The 19,011-nt window shown below is 35.0% G+C and overlaps 2 protein-coding genes across 3 annotated transcripts in view; both read left to right on the top strand.

Annotated features, from left to right (window-relative positions):
* Positions 1-19,011, top strand: part of HOXD3 (homeobox D3) — a 35,147-nt gene that overhangs the window by 709 nt on the left and 15,427 nt on the right. Inside the window, exons 1-2 of one of the 2 annotated variants that reach the window (XM_075180568.1) lie at positions 12,948-13,221; positions 13,665-13,691. The gene's annotated coding sequence lies outside the window, so the exon portion shown is untranslated. Of the gene's footprint in view, positions 1-12,947; positions 13,222-13,664; positions 13,692-19,011 lie in introns of those variants that run through there. The other variant, XM_075180567.1, reaches the window with a different exon arrangement.
* HOXD4 (homeobox D4) lies at positions 16,820-18,958 on the top strand. The gene is made up of 2 exons (XM_075178654.1): positions 16,820-17,837; positions 18,149-18,958. Exons 1-2 carry the CDS (start codon positions 17,438-17,440, stop codon positions 18,448-18,450), a joined length of 702 nt encoding a protein of 233 aa, XP_075034755.1. The 5' UTR covers positions 16,820-17,437; the 3' UTR covers positions 18,451-18,958.

The raw sequence follows: 19,011 nt of genomic DNA, 5'->3' as shown, positions 1-19,011 counted from the left end.
TTTTCGGTTTTAAATTAAAGTGATTATTGAGTTTAGTGGCATGTTTTATAATTACACTCCTACGTTTTTAAAAAAGGGTAGGGGGTTGTCAGATAGTAAGCCATTTATGTGCAGAATGATAGGAATTCTAGTGTAATATGTGCAAATGGTTCTGGATGTCAGTTATATATTTATCTATCTGTATACCCATACACTGTGACATAATTAATAAACAGCATATGTGTAATCAGTGAGCAGTATATCATTAGATACATAATAAATACACAGTACATTTGTTCACTCAAACTGTTGCACAGCAATTATTGGTTTCTAATTGAATGGAGTGTGTTTATCTCTGTCGTTTTTTTTTTTGTTAATCTTGCTCCCCCCCCCGTGTTAATGTTACGTTGTAAAAATAAACTCCAATCAATATTCTGGTTATAAAATTATATTTTGATGCTTTATATTACCTGATGGTAAATTATAACGTTTTGCATTGCTGATAACATGCGTTGCATTATTTGTTGTTTTTTTTACCAGCAATATTGAAAAAAAGCAAAACACGTCATTAGACTGTTTTATTTTGTATGACTATGTCTGCACTACATGAACAATATCAAACGCGATTTCCTCAATCTCCATGTTGAATAATGAAAGTCTAGACACGTCTGGTTATCACAATAAAGCATGCAAATTGGGGCGAGCAGAACAATCCCAACTTGAAAAGAAGTCACAGTACTGACCTGATGTTATCAATTTATTATATTGAGTTACCTTTCTGAGTTTTATTGTCACTTTGTAATTTTTCATTCGTAAATGTACTGATACCTGTATGAGTCTATCTATCTATCTATCTATCTATCTATCTATCTATCTATCTCTATTTTTTTAAGTAATGTACATATTTGACTTTAATACAGAATACACCATTAATGCGTGAGCATATGCCATTCTACCTATGCAGACAATAAATCCCTCCCTTGCCAACTAATAAGGCGGTGTAAACTACAGCAATTGCACAACACAGACTATTTTGCTTACTATATAATACAATGTAACCACAATATGTGCGTGTTTGGTGTCGTGTAATAGCAATGTGTTATTAGCTGGTTAAGGCTCTGCAGCAGGAAAGAAAGCAGAACAAAGAAAGTATTTCAGCCTGGTTTGGCAGACAGCTGTGAAAGGTATTTACTGCTCCTCTGCACTGCGGCAGAGCACGCAGCTGGCAGCATCACAGGAAATAGAGGAAGTTCAGGGAAAAAAAAGGAAGCGTCCTTTCAGATGAATGTAAACGGTAGATGAGGTGCAATCAGCAATAAACTACTTTAGAAAACAGACAAAGGAATTCACCAGCAATCTGCACTGCAATTCTTATGGAAGTGGCAAAATGGGCAATAAAATGTGTTTATTACATCACCTTCCTAGAGTGTCATCTATACACTGGTCAGAAATTAATTACTTCCTTTCATCTGACTGTTGAGTACACGTACTTACTTGACATATTCTGGTCATACAGGGAAATAAAGAAAGAGGTATGGGATAGATAAATAGAGAAGTATGACATAGATAGAAGACTGAACAGGCATGGGTTAGCCAATAGATTGATATGAGAGATATATAGATGAAATCCATGGACATGAGCTCAACATTACATGGAAATGTGGTAAAGAGAGACAATGAGATGGATAGATATGAGAAGAATTTCAGTTACAGATTGAATGACATGTGATGAATTGCAGTAGATTAGAAATTAGATTAATATTACATAGGTAGATATGAGATCCATATGTGATAGATAGAAATACTACATAAATGCACAGACAATGGTTTGTATAGGCATGAGATGGATATGAGAGATGGAAACAATAGATGTGGGCTCATGATTATATGGAAATGAGATAAAAAGAGACAGTGAGATGGATACTACATGGTAGATAAATAGATAGAAATAGACATGCACTGATAGTGAGATGGACACCTGGGGGATATAACATGTGTGATAGGCAGATACATATGAAATGAGTCTATGCAAGTAGGATAGATATGAGATATTTGTTTAGAGGCAAAGAAATAAACATAAAGGGTAGATATATAATTCTTAATCACATTGGGCAAAATAGTGTAAACTCATGTAATAAATTAATTGGTGTGCAAATGTCTCAGACAGCTAGTTTTATGTGGCAGCAATATGTAGGGAACTCCTTTATTTAATGCTAATTATATTTCTGCAAAGATTTAATTTAGTAGTTTCTGACTTTTTGATAGATCTAATGATCATTAAAGTGACAGTTTTTTTTTAAATTTACAGTATACACATTATAGTACATTCTTTCTTTGTTTGTCTGAGTAAATGATGAAGAGGGCACCATTTCAGTTGCCACCTCAGGCAGCAGCATAACAAAGCACAGCCCTGGTAAAATTGTCCAACACTGCAATTGACAGTGGTGAAAGTACACAATGAAATCTAATCTTGACAAAATCTAACATCTGACTTTCATTATTTAAGGCTTAACCTTAATAGACTGATCTACTTAACATTCATTTGTTATTAAATCTGATGTTCGCTTTATCCCTACCTACTATAAGGATATGTACACACAGCGTTTCAACAAACCGCCTCTGCAGCATTCTGGGTCTGCAGATATATTACTATGCATTCCATTTATTTTCCACAAATGTTTCCATGTGTACAAAGAAAGAACATGTTCTCGGGGATCACATTATCCTATCTATTCATGTGACTCCAACACGAAAGCATAAAACACACCTATGTGTAAATGCCGTTTTACCTTTGTCCTAGTTTGATGTAAGCAGACATACAAATGATGTTAGACAGATCTCAATATGATCTTAAGAGGTTTCTATTAAAATTTGTGTTTTTATCGACATTATTGTGATCATGACCAGTGGCGCAACAGTTCAGTCTCTTGAGAACACCCCAGTGCTGCACTCCATGAGCTCTCTGTACTGGAGATAATCATAAACATGCAAGCTGACATCATGGCATTTTCAAAATGTAGCTCTCATCTCTTGAATATCATAGATGTGTAAAATAACCAGGATTTCCATTTTAGAACACAACTAGCACTGAAAATTCCTATCAAGAATTTTGTAATAGCTTACATACAAGCCACAGTGGGGTATGGGGTGCTTTACTGTCAGACTGTAGCCTTAAACAGATTGCTCTTCTGTAGACCAGGTGTTTGACTGTCTGCCAGAAAACATCACTAGCTCCTCAGATCAAAGTTTTCTGAGTTAATCGATCTCCCCCCTTTGCTCATATCTATCTATCTATCTATATCTATCTATCTATCTATCTATCTATCTATCTATCTATCTATCTATCTATCTATCTCTATCTAAAGAATCCTGAACAAGAATGCACTCTATATAAAAAGTAAACAAAAAATTAATGTGCAAGGTCCTTAATAGATAAGTATTACATAGACAGATAAATAAACAGATAGATAGGTAAGACAGATAGATATGAAACAATATTTCTAACTTTCTTCAATTAGCAATGCTGAAACAATCATAGGGCAGTACTTTGTAATGTTATGTTTAATTAAATGTTCTCTGTTTTTACTAGTGCTGGTCTGTTCCTCTGAACACTGCAAAACTATCTATCTATCTATCTATCTATCTATCTATCTATGTCATATCTATTTATGTCATATCTATCTACCTCACATCTATATATGTCATATCTATCTATCTATCTATCTATCTATGTCATATCTATCTATCTATCTATCTATCTATCTATCTATCTATCTGTCATATCTATCTATCTATCTCACATCTATATATGTAATATCTATCTATCTATCTATCTATCTATCTATCTATCTATCTATCTACCTATCTATCTATCTATCTCACATCTATATATGTAATATCTATCTATCTATCTATCTATCTATCTATCTATCTATCTATCTATCTATCTACCTATCTATCTATCTATCACACATCTATATATGTAATATCTATCTATCTATCTATCTATCTATCTATCTGTCATATCTATCTATCTCACATCTATATATGTAATATCTATCTATCTATCTATCTATCTATCTATCTATCTATCTATCTATCTATCTATCTCACATCTATATATGTAATATCTATCTATCTATCTATCTATCTCACATCTATCTATGTCATATCTATCTATCTATCTATCTATCTATCTATCTATCTATCTATCTATCTATCTATGTCATATCTATCTATCTCACATCTATATATGTAATATCTATCTATCTATCTATCTATCTATCTATCTATCTATCTATCTGTCATAACTATCTATCTCACATCTATATATGTAATATCTATCTATCTATCTCACATCTATATATGTAATATCTATCTATCTATCTATCTATCTATCTATCTATCTATCTATATATCTATCTATCTGTCATATCTATCTATCTCACATCTATATATGTAATATCTATCTATCTATCTATCTATCTATCTATCTATCTATCTCACATCTATATATGTAATATCTATCTATCTATCTCACATCTATATATGTAATATCTATCTATCTATCTATCTATCTCACATCTATGTATGTAATATCTATCTATCTATCTCACATCTATATATGTAATATCTATCTATCTATCTATCTATCTATCTATCTATCTATCTATCTATCTATCTATCTATCTATGTCATATCTATCTATCTCACATCTATATATGTCATATCTATCTATCTCATATCTGTCTATTTATCTAAAGAATCCAGGAATCCAGAGCAAGAATGCACTCTATATAAAAAGTAAACAAAAAATAAATGTGCAAGGTTCATAATAGATAAGTATAGTTCAGTAGATAGATAGATAGATAGATAGATAGATAGATAGATATATGTGACACAGTAAGACAGATAGATATGAAATAGACAGTATTTCTAACTTTCTTCAATTAGCAATGCTGAAACAATCATAGGGCAGTACTTTGTAATGTTATGTTTAATTAAATGTTCTCTTTTTTTTTTACTAGTGCTGGTCTGTTCCTTTGAACACTGCAAAACTATCTATCTATCTATCTATCTATCTATCTATCTATCTATCTATCTATCTATGTCATACCTATCTACCTCACATCTATATATGTCATATCTATCTATCTATCTATCTCTCTATCTGTCATATCTATCTATCTCACATCTATATATGTAATATCTATCTATCTATCTATCTATCTATCTATCTATCTATCTATCTATCTATCTATCTATCTATCTATCTATCTATCTGTCTGTCTATGTCATATCTATCTACTTCACATGTATAGATGTCATATCTATCTATCTCTCTATGTCATATCTATCTATCTATCTATCTATCTATCTATCTATCTATCTAATATCTATCTATTTCACATCTATAGATGTCATATCTATCTAGATCAAAGTTTTCTGAGTTAATCGATCTTCCCCCTTTGCTCATATCTATCTATCTATCTATCTATCTATCTATCTATATCTATCTATCTATCTATCTTTCTATCTATCTATCTATGTCATATCTATCTATATATAGAAATTAAAAGCAAATATCTAGTTGCTATGTTTACAGCACATTTATTAACATTATACCACATTTTGCACCATATTCTATTATTTATTTTGTGTTTTCTGATACCCCATCATCCCCACATGTAATAGTCTGCAGCTTTAATTCTCCCAGTATTGCTGAACTTTGTGAAAACATATTCTTTCCTTCCAGGGCCACTAGCTAGAATTACAATGGTGGCAGTTTTTATTTTTTTCAAATGTTACTTTTAATGAGTGTTTTAATATCCTCAGTTAGTCAACAAATGGTAGAATTGTACTCATGTTACAGAGGTGGCAAGAGCTGGCTCTCCTGTACATTATTATTCCAGCACATTGCACATACCATTATTGCATTGAATACTTCATGGATCCCACTGCACATACCTTGCCCCAATTGCACAAGAAATATTGTCCGTTCTGCTCAATTCTCAGCCCTCCCATTGCACAAACATAACTTATCTTCTAGATCCCTTATTCGCCTAAACCACTCATTGGCAAACTGTCACTTCTTTGAATAACTTTTCCACCATTCTGCTTTACCAGCATTCAAGCACAAGCAGTTAGTTGTCCTGTATTTTCTCATTGGCACCTCATTGTGTTATGAGAACAGTTAGGAGGTTCAGGATAAAATTTCTGCACTCTGAGCGGATCTGCTTTGTACAGAATGTACATAGACCAGGGGTAGCCTGGGCTGGGGGCAGGGGGGCATAACTCCCCCCCCCCCCAGCCAGTCCCATATTGGGCTACCTTGGGATGGGTTACTGGACCATCTTTATTATTTTCTTTTAAAATGTTCCTAATAGGCTGCTGAGTTGAGTCTTGCCCCCCGGGCTAAAATATGCCAGCCCTCCCCTGATACAGACGCTCATAGTGTTGGACTTATACCAGAGAATGGCACACTGGCATCAACTTGGCCCAAATCCCAGTGACAGGGTGGATGTCTGTGGTCAGCAAGTGCATCCATCACTTCAACTTACAAGTTGCTCTTGAGTAACGCAAGAACCTTAGAGTTCTTTCAGACTCAGACAGGAGCCAATTATGTCTTGTTGGCTGGAATTGTAGAGAGGAATCATAGTACCACCACTAGTCATCCAAATTTCACTGCCAGTCACCCATGTGTCAAGTTAGTTACATAACATCATTGGTTAGTGTGATGTCATTTGGCAAAATGGAACTTTGAACTTTAAAAACATTGCGTATAAAAGTGGCCATGATGTGAGTGTTCAGTTAATCAATGACTGATTTTGAAAGTTGCTGGAGTAAAGCAATGCCAAATATTTTAATGGACCTCTAAACATAAAATTCTAGGTTTATTTAAAATAATTTGTTATAATAAAATTCAGAAATGTCTATATAGGTATACATCAGACGTTACTAGAAAAGGTATTGATCACACAGATAATCAGTTCACACACAATACATACTAGGTAGACCTTTGTGAAATTCCCAGCATGAATTTGAGTATGTTTTTTTGCAGTTTAAGTAGTCTTCCTAAAACAAAAATTGGAGGATAAGAATAGTTAAATTGACATTCAACATAACAAAATAAAAGGATGGGAGAAACGATACTGTGCCATAACTCACTGCATTGCAGATTGGAAAATCAGGATTCTGCTGTATGTTTATGCAAGGTTGTGGTAATACAACACGGTGAACGAAGAGTGCCATACGCTGCCCACCACAGCAAGAACATGACTGCATGGCACTCTATAACAGAAAGCCTATCACTAGTGTACCTTACATAGTAGAATAGATAAAAATGTAATATTTGGAATGCATTGTATGGTGAAAAAGTATATTCGTATTGCACAGTAAACGTGATTTCTTAGTTTATGTAATATAATGAAATAGGCTATAATTAGTGCACCAAGCAAATTAATGATTTCTTCAGCTTCCAGCCACTGAGGACCTCTTGTAGAGTTGAAGGCAAGTCCATTTGCGTAGAGTAAAATATTACTTTCACTACTGTGCATGACCACATAAAAGACTTATGCATGGGTCTGTACACACAGGCAGTTGCATGTTGCATATTCCAACCCTTACACTTTATATAGATGGATCTGGGAAAACAATGGTCGTGCATACATAGGCAAAGTACAGTAATGGCGAGTTCAAGTAAATGCGACCACTGTAGACCTGGATGCCGCGCAGATACGCTTGTCAGGAAACGTATCTCTTGCGGGTGCTCTTTCTCCTGGTGTAAGTTACAAACTGATAATGATGACGATCTGCTGAGGAGCATTAGCATTCTATGTAGCAAGTGGCTTTTTTCAGACACAATTTACACCTACGTTTTAGATGGAAATTGCATTCACCACAACATGAGGCTCTAAATCAGTTGTTAGGAAGAAATCTTAGTGGTGTCATGCTCGCCATGTAGAAAGGGGATGTACCTCTCAAATTCCCATAAGTGGGTAGGTGCATAGCTAGAAATTGTAGACTCCAAAGCAAGATATGGAAGGGACCCCCAAGGGTCTTCCTCCTCTCCCTCACCGGACCAGCCTCCTGCCCTCTCTTGTTGTCTTCTTGTTCATATCATCGCATGAAATGCCCTTAATTCTTTTTGCATTATATTTCCCAGCTAACTATAATTATTAAGGAGCAGGGTAACGTGCCATAATCCCCAGCACTGTGCACTAGTTCTGACAACAGCTGGGACAATCCTGTCATTTATCCTGACCTTTTACCAACATTCTTTTCTTTTTTGCCAAATTAGACAGATGTGGTAATTTCATCATCATTATCAACATTTATTTATATAGCGCCAGCAAATTCCGTAGCGCTTTACAATTGGGAACAAACATTGATAAGACAATACTGGGTAATACATACAGACAGAGAGGTAAGAGAACCCTGCTCGCAAGCTTACAATCTATAGGATTGTATGTATAATTTGGCACTTAGACCAGTGGATCCCAAACTTTTTTAGTTCGAGGCACCCTTAGCGTCTCCATCATTTTTTCAAGGCACCCCTTAGCCAAAATAATTACTAACTAGTCCCCCGCCTTGCTTACCACCAGCCCTGGCAGCGGCAACCCTGTGAGATCACTGTGGCGCATAGTTTGGGAACCGCTGACCAAAGCGATGCCATCTTATTGGGGCCTAGTGCAGCTGGCAGGATTTGTTAGCATGGTTGAAAAGTATCTGGGGGTATCTGGGGGTAAATGTATCAAGCTGAGAGTTTTCCAGCGGGTTTGAAAAAACATTCGGATTCTAGTTATTATTTATTTAGTACATTCTACAAAATGATAGCTAGAATCTGATTGGTTGCTATAGGCAACATCTCCACTTTTCAAACCTGCTGGAAAACTCTCAGCTAGATACATTTACCCCCTGGCCAGATTTGATTGGAATTTGTTTGGGAATTATGCTCATTATTGGGTAACACGAGACAGGATATTGGGCCAATTTGCCAAATTTACAATCCATATTACTGAATGTTTAGTCATATTAGGGTTATATAAACAAACAATAAGTATGCATTAAAGCAAATAACCCAGGGTGAGGTTTGACATCTGTCTAGTATAAATGATACAAGGTGAGCAGTATAAAAGCTCAGACTGAGAGGGACTGATGTGCAGTTGGGCGTAGACCTATTTGGTTAGTGTATTATATGCAAACTTGTACTACAGATACCCACAAAAATAGGGTACGCCTACAGCCGTATGCAGATCTGACACATGCGCCTCCTTGCGTTTGGAGAGGAGGAACAGGGGAGAGAAGGAGAGGTTAAATATAGTTCAGTAAGGGTGTGTTTGTGTAATGGCGACTGAGGCAGAACCAAAGGGAACCGCAGGTACATCTGTAATTAGCCATTATCAGCCACACACAGGGCCACCTTAACAACATTATGGGCCCCCGGGCAAAGCAGTGCAGCAGGGCCCCTACCTCTATATATGTGTATCATATATATATATAGATATATATATATATATATATATATATATATATATATATATATATATAGATAGATAGATAGATAGATAGATAGATATAGATATTTTTGCAGGATTATTTATTTTACTTAAGAGCCCTGTCTATGGGGCCCCTTTGCCTGTGGGGCCCCCAGGCACCTGCCCATCGTGCCCAATGGAAAAGATGGCCCTGGCCACACACTGATAATGATGATGATAGTTGCCTGCACTAGGTAGCTGCTTCTGATTGACTAATTGTACAAGAGAAGGAAGATAATATCTACTGTACTTTATAGAGGGAATTTTATTTAAATTAAACCTAACAGCAAATAAGTTCCACAGTAAAAAAAGGAAAGTTAAAGATTTTTTTCTTGTTCTTATGACCTGGTTGGGTGTTCATGCATCTGGTGTGTGTATGAGCATAAATACGCTATTTGTATGTGCATCAACCCCTGGGTAATTGTGATGTCTTTACACAAGGTTACATATCTATGCACACAAACATGGCATATGTCAAGATGTGAAATTAATTCAGCTAGATAGTCAGATGATCAGGGGGTAAGTAAGTAAATGTGTGCTCTGCACCTGACCCAGCTCTAATTTATAAAACCACAAAGACAGATTTGTGACCCTGACAATTAAAATGAGGTGGTAGAGGAAACGCTGAGGCATTTCTTATGGGAAGTAGACATGTTCCTGATGCAAGAAGCCCAGTAGACCATCTCAGATGGTCCACAAGAACCTTGGATAAAGGTATAAGGTAAACGTATGTAGAAGTGGAGATACCTGCACACAGAGGGGGCCATGTAGAATTGAATGTAAGTCTGAGTTGTAAGCTCAAAAATAGTTTTTTCACACCTGTGCATGTACAGTAGAAAACAATACATCTCAGACTGCTCTCCGCTTAGAATGGCCTCATGGCCCAATTGTTTCTTTTATGGTCCCATATTTCTTATTAGTCCTGAGGTTATTTCTTTGCATCATTGGGGCCAATAAAGATCTTTGGAGGGTAGTTGACAATATTTTCTAATAATCTCCAGGGACATTTTGCCAGCAGGATAATCTGAACCTGTTTTGACAGTGGCATCTCCATAGAACAGAGTGATCCAGAATCACCAAACTTGTATTATAATGTGTCATATACTGTATATAATAAACATCTATAATATATAGTAACTTATATCAGCTACAAATTAAAAATAGAGAATAGCATATGATATACAGAATAATACATATTAGTAATAAATTATAATGTGCAGTTGGTCTATATTGATAAATAGGGACTATCCCTTGAAGCTAGGGACAGTTGGCAACTATAGTTCTGGGAAAGGTACAAGTAAACTATGTAGTAACTACACATCATTTTTGTATGTTCCATGTTAGACTGAAAAATGGAAAGATGAATGGGTCTATGAAAAGCTAATCAAGCTCACTATAGTGACTCTTCTATCTGCCCACAAATCTCCTGTATATTTCTAGTCTCCTATTATTTGAACTATCAAAGACAATCGCCACCAAGATCTACTGTTTCCTGTACCAGTTTACCACATATCATTGAGTGACTTCCATTCATAAACCAGTGAGATACGTGTTATAGTAATGTTTCTGTGGAGAGAGGAAATGGTTAGAACATCATGCGTGTGTCTGAGTCCGCACAAAGAGGCACTGCATAGCCTCTGTCTTTGTTTTATAGAGTAGTTTCCATGTGTGCCCATAGGAAGGCGCTGTTGGACAAGTCTCTTATATTATGTGAATTAGTGTGTGAAGTGCCCTCTGGTTAACCTGAGAGGGAATTGGTAACACGTGGTCTTAGCTAATGCCCTGTATTCATTATATTTAAGCCGAATGTGGCATAAACCAAGTGTTTAAATCTTTTAAGCATCCGTTAAACTGCACAATGAAAACACTTGGAGATGCAGCTCCTTACATTTAGTTTCGTGTTTTACTATGCAGAAGTGCATGATTGTGCGTGATAGATAGCTGCAAATGCAGGTCTGTCATTGACAAGAATTGATGTACTGGATAAATAATGCACCTGCTTTGCCTATTTGCAGAGTTGTCCTTAAACCTTAACACATACATTAATTCGCATACCTTTCAAAAGTAATAATCCGCTTAGTCGACAAAATGATTTTCTTTTACAGAACAAAAAAAGGAGCTTTAGAAAGAAGTAGTAAGCACTGAAATTTCTGAACTTGAAATCCTGTAATACCCTTGAATACAAAAACACCTCTGCACATGATTAATAGCAATGCTATCCTTCAGTCACAAGTTAAGCATTGTCTGAATTATGTATGTATGCAAACTCATGCAAGCTCTGATTCCTATTCCTACAGTAACACACAAATTAATTGATGGCTTTGCATAATAAACATACATACATGATCATCATGGGCAAACTAACAATAAGTGCATATTCACTACTCGGAGAAAAATCGTACCATTTTTCTGAAACAAAATATTGGATATATAATAATGTTCAATGGGCTATCCACTAGCCCATTTATTCAATAAATATATTCAGTTAATGAGTTAATATTCATAAACTACATGCACTTTATTAAACGATGATTATGTATAATTTATAAAGGGCAAATCCATTGCACAAACAAATGTTTTCATGAATCGTCTATTAACATCTAATTAGAGAAGTGTAAAAAAAAATTCTATACCATCGTGATGCATTTCAGCTTCACATATGGCGCTTTGGGAGAAAGTCATTGTTTGATAAATAGTATTTTTCATCCTGCTTACTGGGTGTCACCTCCTTAACACGTACCCTCCAAATTCTCTCTTGCTGAAACTCAAAAGGCTTATTCACACTATTTTGTTTTATGACTTTACAACCCTTAGCTATCAAAGATTACACCTCTTTTTTTTTCCCAGCCTTCAAAGTTCAAAGATCTTCTCACTTGCAGAACCTGAGGTTGTAAACAATTTGTTGGCATGAAAATAAAAAGTGACATCAGGAAAACACACAATAAATATCATTGAATTTTTCTTGTAGTACTGCCCTTTTGTCACATGTATATTCTGGGGAATTTTCCCTTATTAAATCATGTATTTTTCTTTAAATGTGTATCTTAAATATTAGTACTAATTCCCGTATTAAAAACAGAGATGAGAAAACAGTAGTGAGTTAAAATACATTTAGGAAGTTTAGCAAATTATTATCAATTATTTCAAGAGCCACAACATATTACAATGCATGTTCTCATTGAAGTTATCCTTCCTGATTTATATCTCCCTGTATATTTAGAACATTTGTAAATATTTTAAATACATTGTATCCAGTGCCAATTTGCAATACAATGATTCTAGTTGCATCCTAAAATATTAACCTAGATTTGTACTAAGTATTGGGACTGCAGTGCAATAGAAGTTTTACTTTTAAGATATAGAGGATTTTTTTCCCCTTTTTGTGTTACTATTAGAGGCTTCTGGGAATCTCAATCTACTGAATAGGAGTTTAAAGCTGATGGTTATTTATGGTTCCACTGAGATGAGCCCTGAGTGGCTGGATGCGAGCACGTGATTCCAATAAACTTTGTTTTATGGCTTGAGAGTTGACAAGCTAAAATATAATTCCCACCATAAATTAGTTTAAGAGCATACAAGTGCAGATGCGTTTTGTTCCTGGATGTAGTAATAAGGATAGTGTTTAGAAAGGATCATTCTGCTTGGATCTCTTAACACCGAAGCGTTTCTATCTACTGGATCCACTGTGAAAGAAGAAGCATACAAAGTAAGTGATTTTATATGTAATCACACAGAAGATGGGAGTTCTGGGATAGGAAAAATACACGTGTTTGTGGTTATACATTACTTGCTATGAAGAAAGAAAATTCCCAATGGTATAGGTTATGTTTCCCTCGTCTGTAAATAATGAGTAGGTCCTATCTATAGAATATATAATGCTGTTATAGTCAGGTACGTTTGAACTATGAACTTGAGAGTCAGATTTCTAGAACAAAATATTTGCGCATAGTTTATATATTCTAAGTAGCCCACTGGGAATTAATTTACTATTATATATTCGTGTGTGTTCGTTGTTGTCTATTTGATATTTTAAAACAGTTCGGCAATCCAAACAAAATGTGAACTATTAACCTACTTTACAGTGACACTTTGTTACAATCTGAGCTTTGTAATTAATCTATTAATAATGATACCTTTCTGTTGCAACAGGTTACACACAATGGAAGGACACGTGGAGTAAGTATAGCACTTTACTCACAATTTTGTTAGTTGTATTATATGTATCAATGTTCTGCATTGGGCACGAGCACGTTGTAAATGCAACTCCTGAAACATGTTGTGCTACAGAAATATTTTTTGGGTGGTTTGTTTTTTTTCAGAGGTGTATGTGTAGAGTAATTTAACAGTATGGATTTTTATCAAGTATGTAAATAATGGTGGATTCTGGGGTCATTTGACATATAGCTGGAATACTTGATGGTTATGCAGTTTTGGCTGGAAAGTGATGTAGAGATGAACTTGTTTCGCTGTAGAATTTTATTGGTTCGGGATATTTTCCAGATGTCTAGCCTGTTGGGTTTTGGTTTAATTATAGTACCTCTTGGATTTGTTGTATTGTATAGCGCCTCCCACAGTACGGATTGATGTACAGTACATTACAGTGGCAGAACTGTGTATTATACTGCCTAGATGAACGCTTGTGTTGTTTAATTGCATTGTAGTGTATACTGGTTATAGGTTGACAACACTGAAAAGTGCTTACACATTTTTATATTGATCTTAGCTGTTTTCTGTAAAACAAAACAAAAACTGTTACTAAGCAATACAAATAAAGCATTATCTATGCAAATATTTCAATTTTGTATTTCGCCTAGCAACAATGTGCCTTTATATTTATATATATTTATATTGACTTTATCAACATATTTGCTTTTAATAACTGAATAATGTTATGTACTACTAATATTACAGTATATTTTACTTTACTGTTGCGCCTGCAATTAAATGAATACAAAGGAATGATCTCCAAATAGATTTCCCTCTTCCAATTATCTTATTTAACAGACCCTTTGGCTTCTAAAAAAGATGAACCTCACGTGTATTATAATGCTAATTATAATCAGTCATTTTTTTGCATTTCTGAAGCCATCTGACTATCGCACTTCATCATTACTGCAGCCCTGATAGGATTTCGTATGTAATAAGCCTTATTGCACAAAACCTTACTTTCCTATAGCATAAAGCATAGAATATAGTTTTTTTTTTATTTAGTAGGCCACAGAAAAAGAGGGGGAGATCAAAAGCAGTGGAATGGGCAGTTGAGCAGGAGGTGAATATTTAACGCTTTTGTTCATCAATAACGCTATGGCTTTGACCTGTCTGAGCAAGTCTTGAGATAAGGTGAAATACAGGTCACAGCGTCTAACTAATATGAAAATGTTAACTAAATTTTATCTGTTCTATACTAAGATCTTTTTCATTTTGGATTTTGACACAGTCACATTAAGTCAAATACACATTACACATTAATAATAGTGTTTTTTTTCCAAGGCTTTTCTATTATAAATTTGTTTTAGAAGAAATTTTAATTTCTTAAACAAAATCGACAAATTTCCTTTAAACAATACTATCAAATAAATAGTTGGATGACACATTAAAGTATTTTTGTGTGTGTGAAATAATAAATACATACATTTGATATGCAGGGAAGATATTTTTTATTTATTAATAAAGTAACGATTGTTATTCAAATGTAATAATCGCAGATTATTAAAACAAAAATAAAGAGTTATCAACACATGAGAACTTTAGCAGGCGATACGAACTGTATAACAGAATTAGGAATTTAGACACACTTTTGTAAGGTAGCTCTTGTGATATTAGAGCATTTTTACTGAACTGCAGAGGGAAGGACAACGAGATTCCTCCTGGATCCTGAACTTTTGTACTCCGTTGTTTGTCTGTTGACCACGTAAAAATAATGAAACATTGTGATATGTTTGCAAATGATTTCAAATGCCCTTTTGACCTGGACTTCACCATAAACGCTACCACACTAATTTCTAGAGATAGTCCAAAGGTTTGTTTCTCAGAAGAAACTTGACTGGTATGTAATACTTGACACTGCATTTTAAATGGTCTTATTGTAAGCTAAAGGGTTTGCTGTAATATTATAACCTGGTCTTGATGTTGTAAATTCTATTTATTTTCCGGTTTATACACTATATATTTTGACAGATTTTTCCTTTTTCTGTTCTTGTAATATATATATATATATATATATATATATATATATATATATATATATATATATATATATGCTGGTTGCATTCTGTGCGTTATGGATGTCGTGACCTGTAAAGTAACCAGTTATGTTATGGTTATTGGGTGCAGTGATAAAATTAGTATTATGTTTGATTTTTATATTGTACAGAGGGAACAAGTGACCTATCATATGCAATGTGGATGTGTTTATAAGCTGTATGTTATTTGTTTAGAAGATCTAGTGCAACTGTTAATCTGACCCTCTTGCATTCATTTATTTTTCAAAAGTTTATATAATAAGAAACTACAGCCCACACGCTGCCATCAGTCCAACACTGTACCCTTACAAATCATAAATCAGTTGATACTGTGATTTAATTTTTTCCAATCACTATTTATGATATTGTGACTTTTTAATACATACTTATCCGACTTTGTGTAGATTGTAATATTTTACACTTTCCTCTCATATCTGACATCATTCCTATGATATAGATATTAGATGATGCGTATCAGCACTTAGGATTTCTAGGTAGAAGGATTGTTATTACGTTGTCTATATGTACCCTGTAGAACCGAATTTGTGTGGTGTTTACATAGTCACAGATTCGATTCTAGGGGAATATATGGTCGATGCAAAAACTTCGATCATACCTGCCAAGAATATTTGATATGAAGCTATCACATGGAGGGTAAATAATGTATTTTTCTAATACAGATGTTTATTATCACATCATTCATTTTCATTACAGCTGCTATAGATATTACATCAACTCTTTTGGATGACTATCATTTATATGTAACATTTCATATAATATATAATATTGCATATTATATGAGCCTGAACACTTAAACCATTTGTGCGTCCCAATATTATATAGTGCAATAACATCAGCATTCTAGTTTATCTGCTTGTAAGTGTTTATTTTAGTAATTTGCATGTGGGATAATACTTACGTGATTTACAATGAGCTGTATGTTTGAACCTGCATTGCTTTAATTCTAGACAAAGACTGATTTATGCACAAATCAATCTTACAAATTGAAACAATATAACAACTTTCAATAAAAAAATAATCATATTTGGTAGAAACCCCATGCATATTTCTGGTCTGCATTATGTCTTATTTCAGTATGTGGAAAGTAAACCAGAAGTTACTGATTGTCTAATTTTTTCAACCTGACTAGATTCTGGTAACTTTTGGATGACCCCTGTAAAACAAAGCCAAGACAGGTCTATTGTACATATTATAGTCCCCCTGATGTTCCCCTGACAATATCACATCTATTTTCTTACCACTTGGGTTCTAGCAGGAATTAAATAGGGTTTACATGCTTCGAAAACATCAAGTTATAGCCACCAAAGAAAACTAAAATCAGAATTAGCTATAAAATAGATTATTATAAAGTCAATTGTGACTAAATGCTGCTTTTTTACAGTGATCAGGAAAGGAATTCTTTTATTAAGACATAAAATGTGTGATTAAGAGGAGGGGGGAGAATGTTCATAATGATCCAATTAAATCAATATTATTTTGTTATTTTCTGAAAATTATGAGGTACAATTAAATACAGTGATAAAGTTTCTGCCTTCTGATTGGCTGGCTGGGTCACATGGCCATCTAACTTTATTCAGTTGACAGCAAGTAGGAGGGCTTTATGGAGGCAGAAAAAAAGACAACACCAGAAAAATTAGTATTTTCTATCCTCAGAAATTAATGGCCATGAGTTCGTATATGGTAAACTCTAAGTATGTGGATCCTAAATTTCCTCCTTGCGAGGAATATGTACAGAACAGCTACCTAGCAGAGCAAGGCTCTGATTTCTACAGCCACACGCAGGGCTCTGATTATCAGCATCAGACAATCTACTCCCGGCCAAACTACAGCGAAGAGCCCTTCAGCTGTAGCAATGCACAGGGCTCCACAGTGCAGCCTCGGGGTCATGGGCAGGATCAAACCGGCCCACAGACCCAATTCTCTGCTCCTGAGGATCCCAGCCCAGCACCCGCCCCGATCTCCAGACCCTGCAGTCAGCAGCAGCACCCCAAAAATGGAAGTTTATCTAAGCAACCAGCAATAGTGTACCCTTGGATGAAAAAAGTCCATGTGAACTCAGGTAAGCGAAAACTTCGTACTAATACAGTTTATATTGGGATCTGGGGTAAGCTGCTGAAAATATTATTTATGGGCTTTTAAGCCTAGGAAGCCATTACACTCATCATAAATTTTTATGGTTGAGGGAATAGGCCGTTGGCCATGTGGCTTTGTTTTTTCTGTTCAGTAGCAAACTCCATCTTCAAAGCGTGTACATGAATTAAGCAAATATTGCAATCTAGCGCATAGAGTGGGGTGTACAGCACCTCTGAGTGTTTATGGTCAGATTTCATGAAGTTCTATGTCTGTTTTTTTCCCTTTTTTTCTTTACAGTCAATCCAAATTACACCGGAGGGGAACCCAAGCGGTCCAGGACTGCTTACACCAGGCAGCAGGTTCTGGAACTGGAAAAAGAATTTCATTTTAACAGGTATCTGACAAGACGTCGCAGGATAGAAATTGCCCACAGTTTGTGCCTTTCTGAGCGCCAGATAAAAATCTGGTTCCAGAACAGGAGGATGAAGTGGAAGAAAGACCACAAACTGCCTAATACAAAAGGAAGATCTTCATCTGGATCTTCTCAACACATACAAACTATTACCAAGGACCATCAGACGGACCTGACTTCTTTATAGGGAAATGCATTTTTTTTTTTTTACTTTTCATCCTTTCATTTTGAGCTGTAATTGCATAAAATGTTCACTGAACTACATATATGCAGCAGTTTAATGCTCCGGGGGGCTGCCACATCGTTTCATAGGACTGTATTCCTCTGTGGCACAGGCTTACAATAATTATTTTCTAAAAAAAACAAAACAAGCATTTCAAGAATTCGTCTGACTGTCTCCTCAATAGAACGTTTTGGACACGATAACTATGTGATCACATTGTTTTTTTCCACACCAGGAAGATATCACAAAGAGATCTGTGGAAATATGTCTTAGGTAACTCTAAATCTGTATGTATGTTCTGTTTTAACGTACAGGGCAGCATTGGGTTAATGAGGAAATGGGAGAGCAAGTTAGAGGTTTCTTAAATCATAAATGTGGGGACCATATGGGCATCCTCTGCCATTATTTCGTTGTTTTTCTTTGTTACTGCCAGTATTAATCATACTATACCAAAATAGTAAAAAAGGTCATTAAATAAACGGGTTATTTTATTTGTAAAGTGTATTGACGTATTTATTTAAAATG

The sequence above is a fragment of the Mixophyes fleayi genome, chromosome 7, assembly GCF_038048845.1.
Source record: "Mixophyes fleayi isolate aMixFle1 chromosome 7, aMixFle1.hap1, whole genome shotgun sequence".
NCBI classification, from domain to species: domain Eukaryota; kingdom Metazoa; phylum Chordata; class Amphibia; order Anura; family Limnodynastidae; genus Mixophyes; species Mixophyes fleayi.
Note: the sequence above shows the minus strand (reverse complement) of the source record. Positions and strands in the feature narration are given on the sequence as shown.

What these genes read in the sequence shown, in the direction of transcription:
- HOXD4 (XM_075178654.1), top strand. Translation starts at nt 17,438, where the DNA reads ATGGCCATGAGTTCGTATATGGTAAACTCTAAGTATGTGGATCCTAAA. An exon ending in AAAAGTCCATGTGAACTCAG is followed by an intron (nt 17,838 to 18,148) that starts GTAAGCGAAAAC and finishes TTTTCTTTACAG; the next exon opens with TCAATCCAAATTACACCGGA.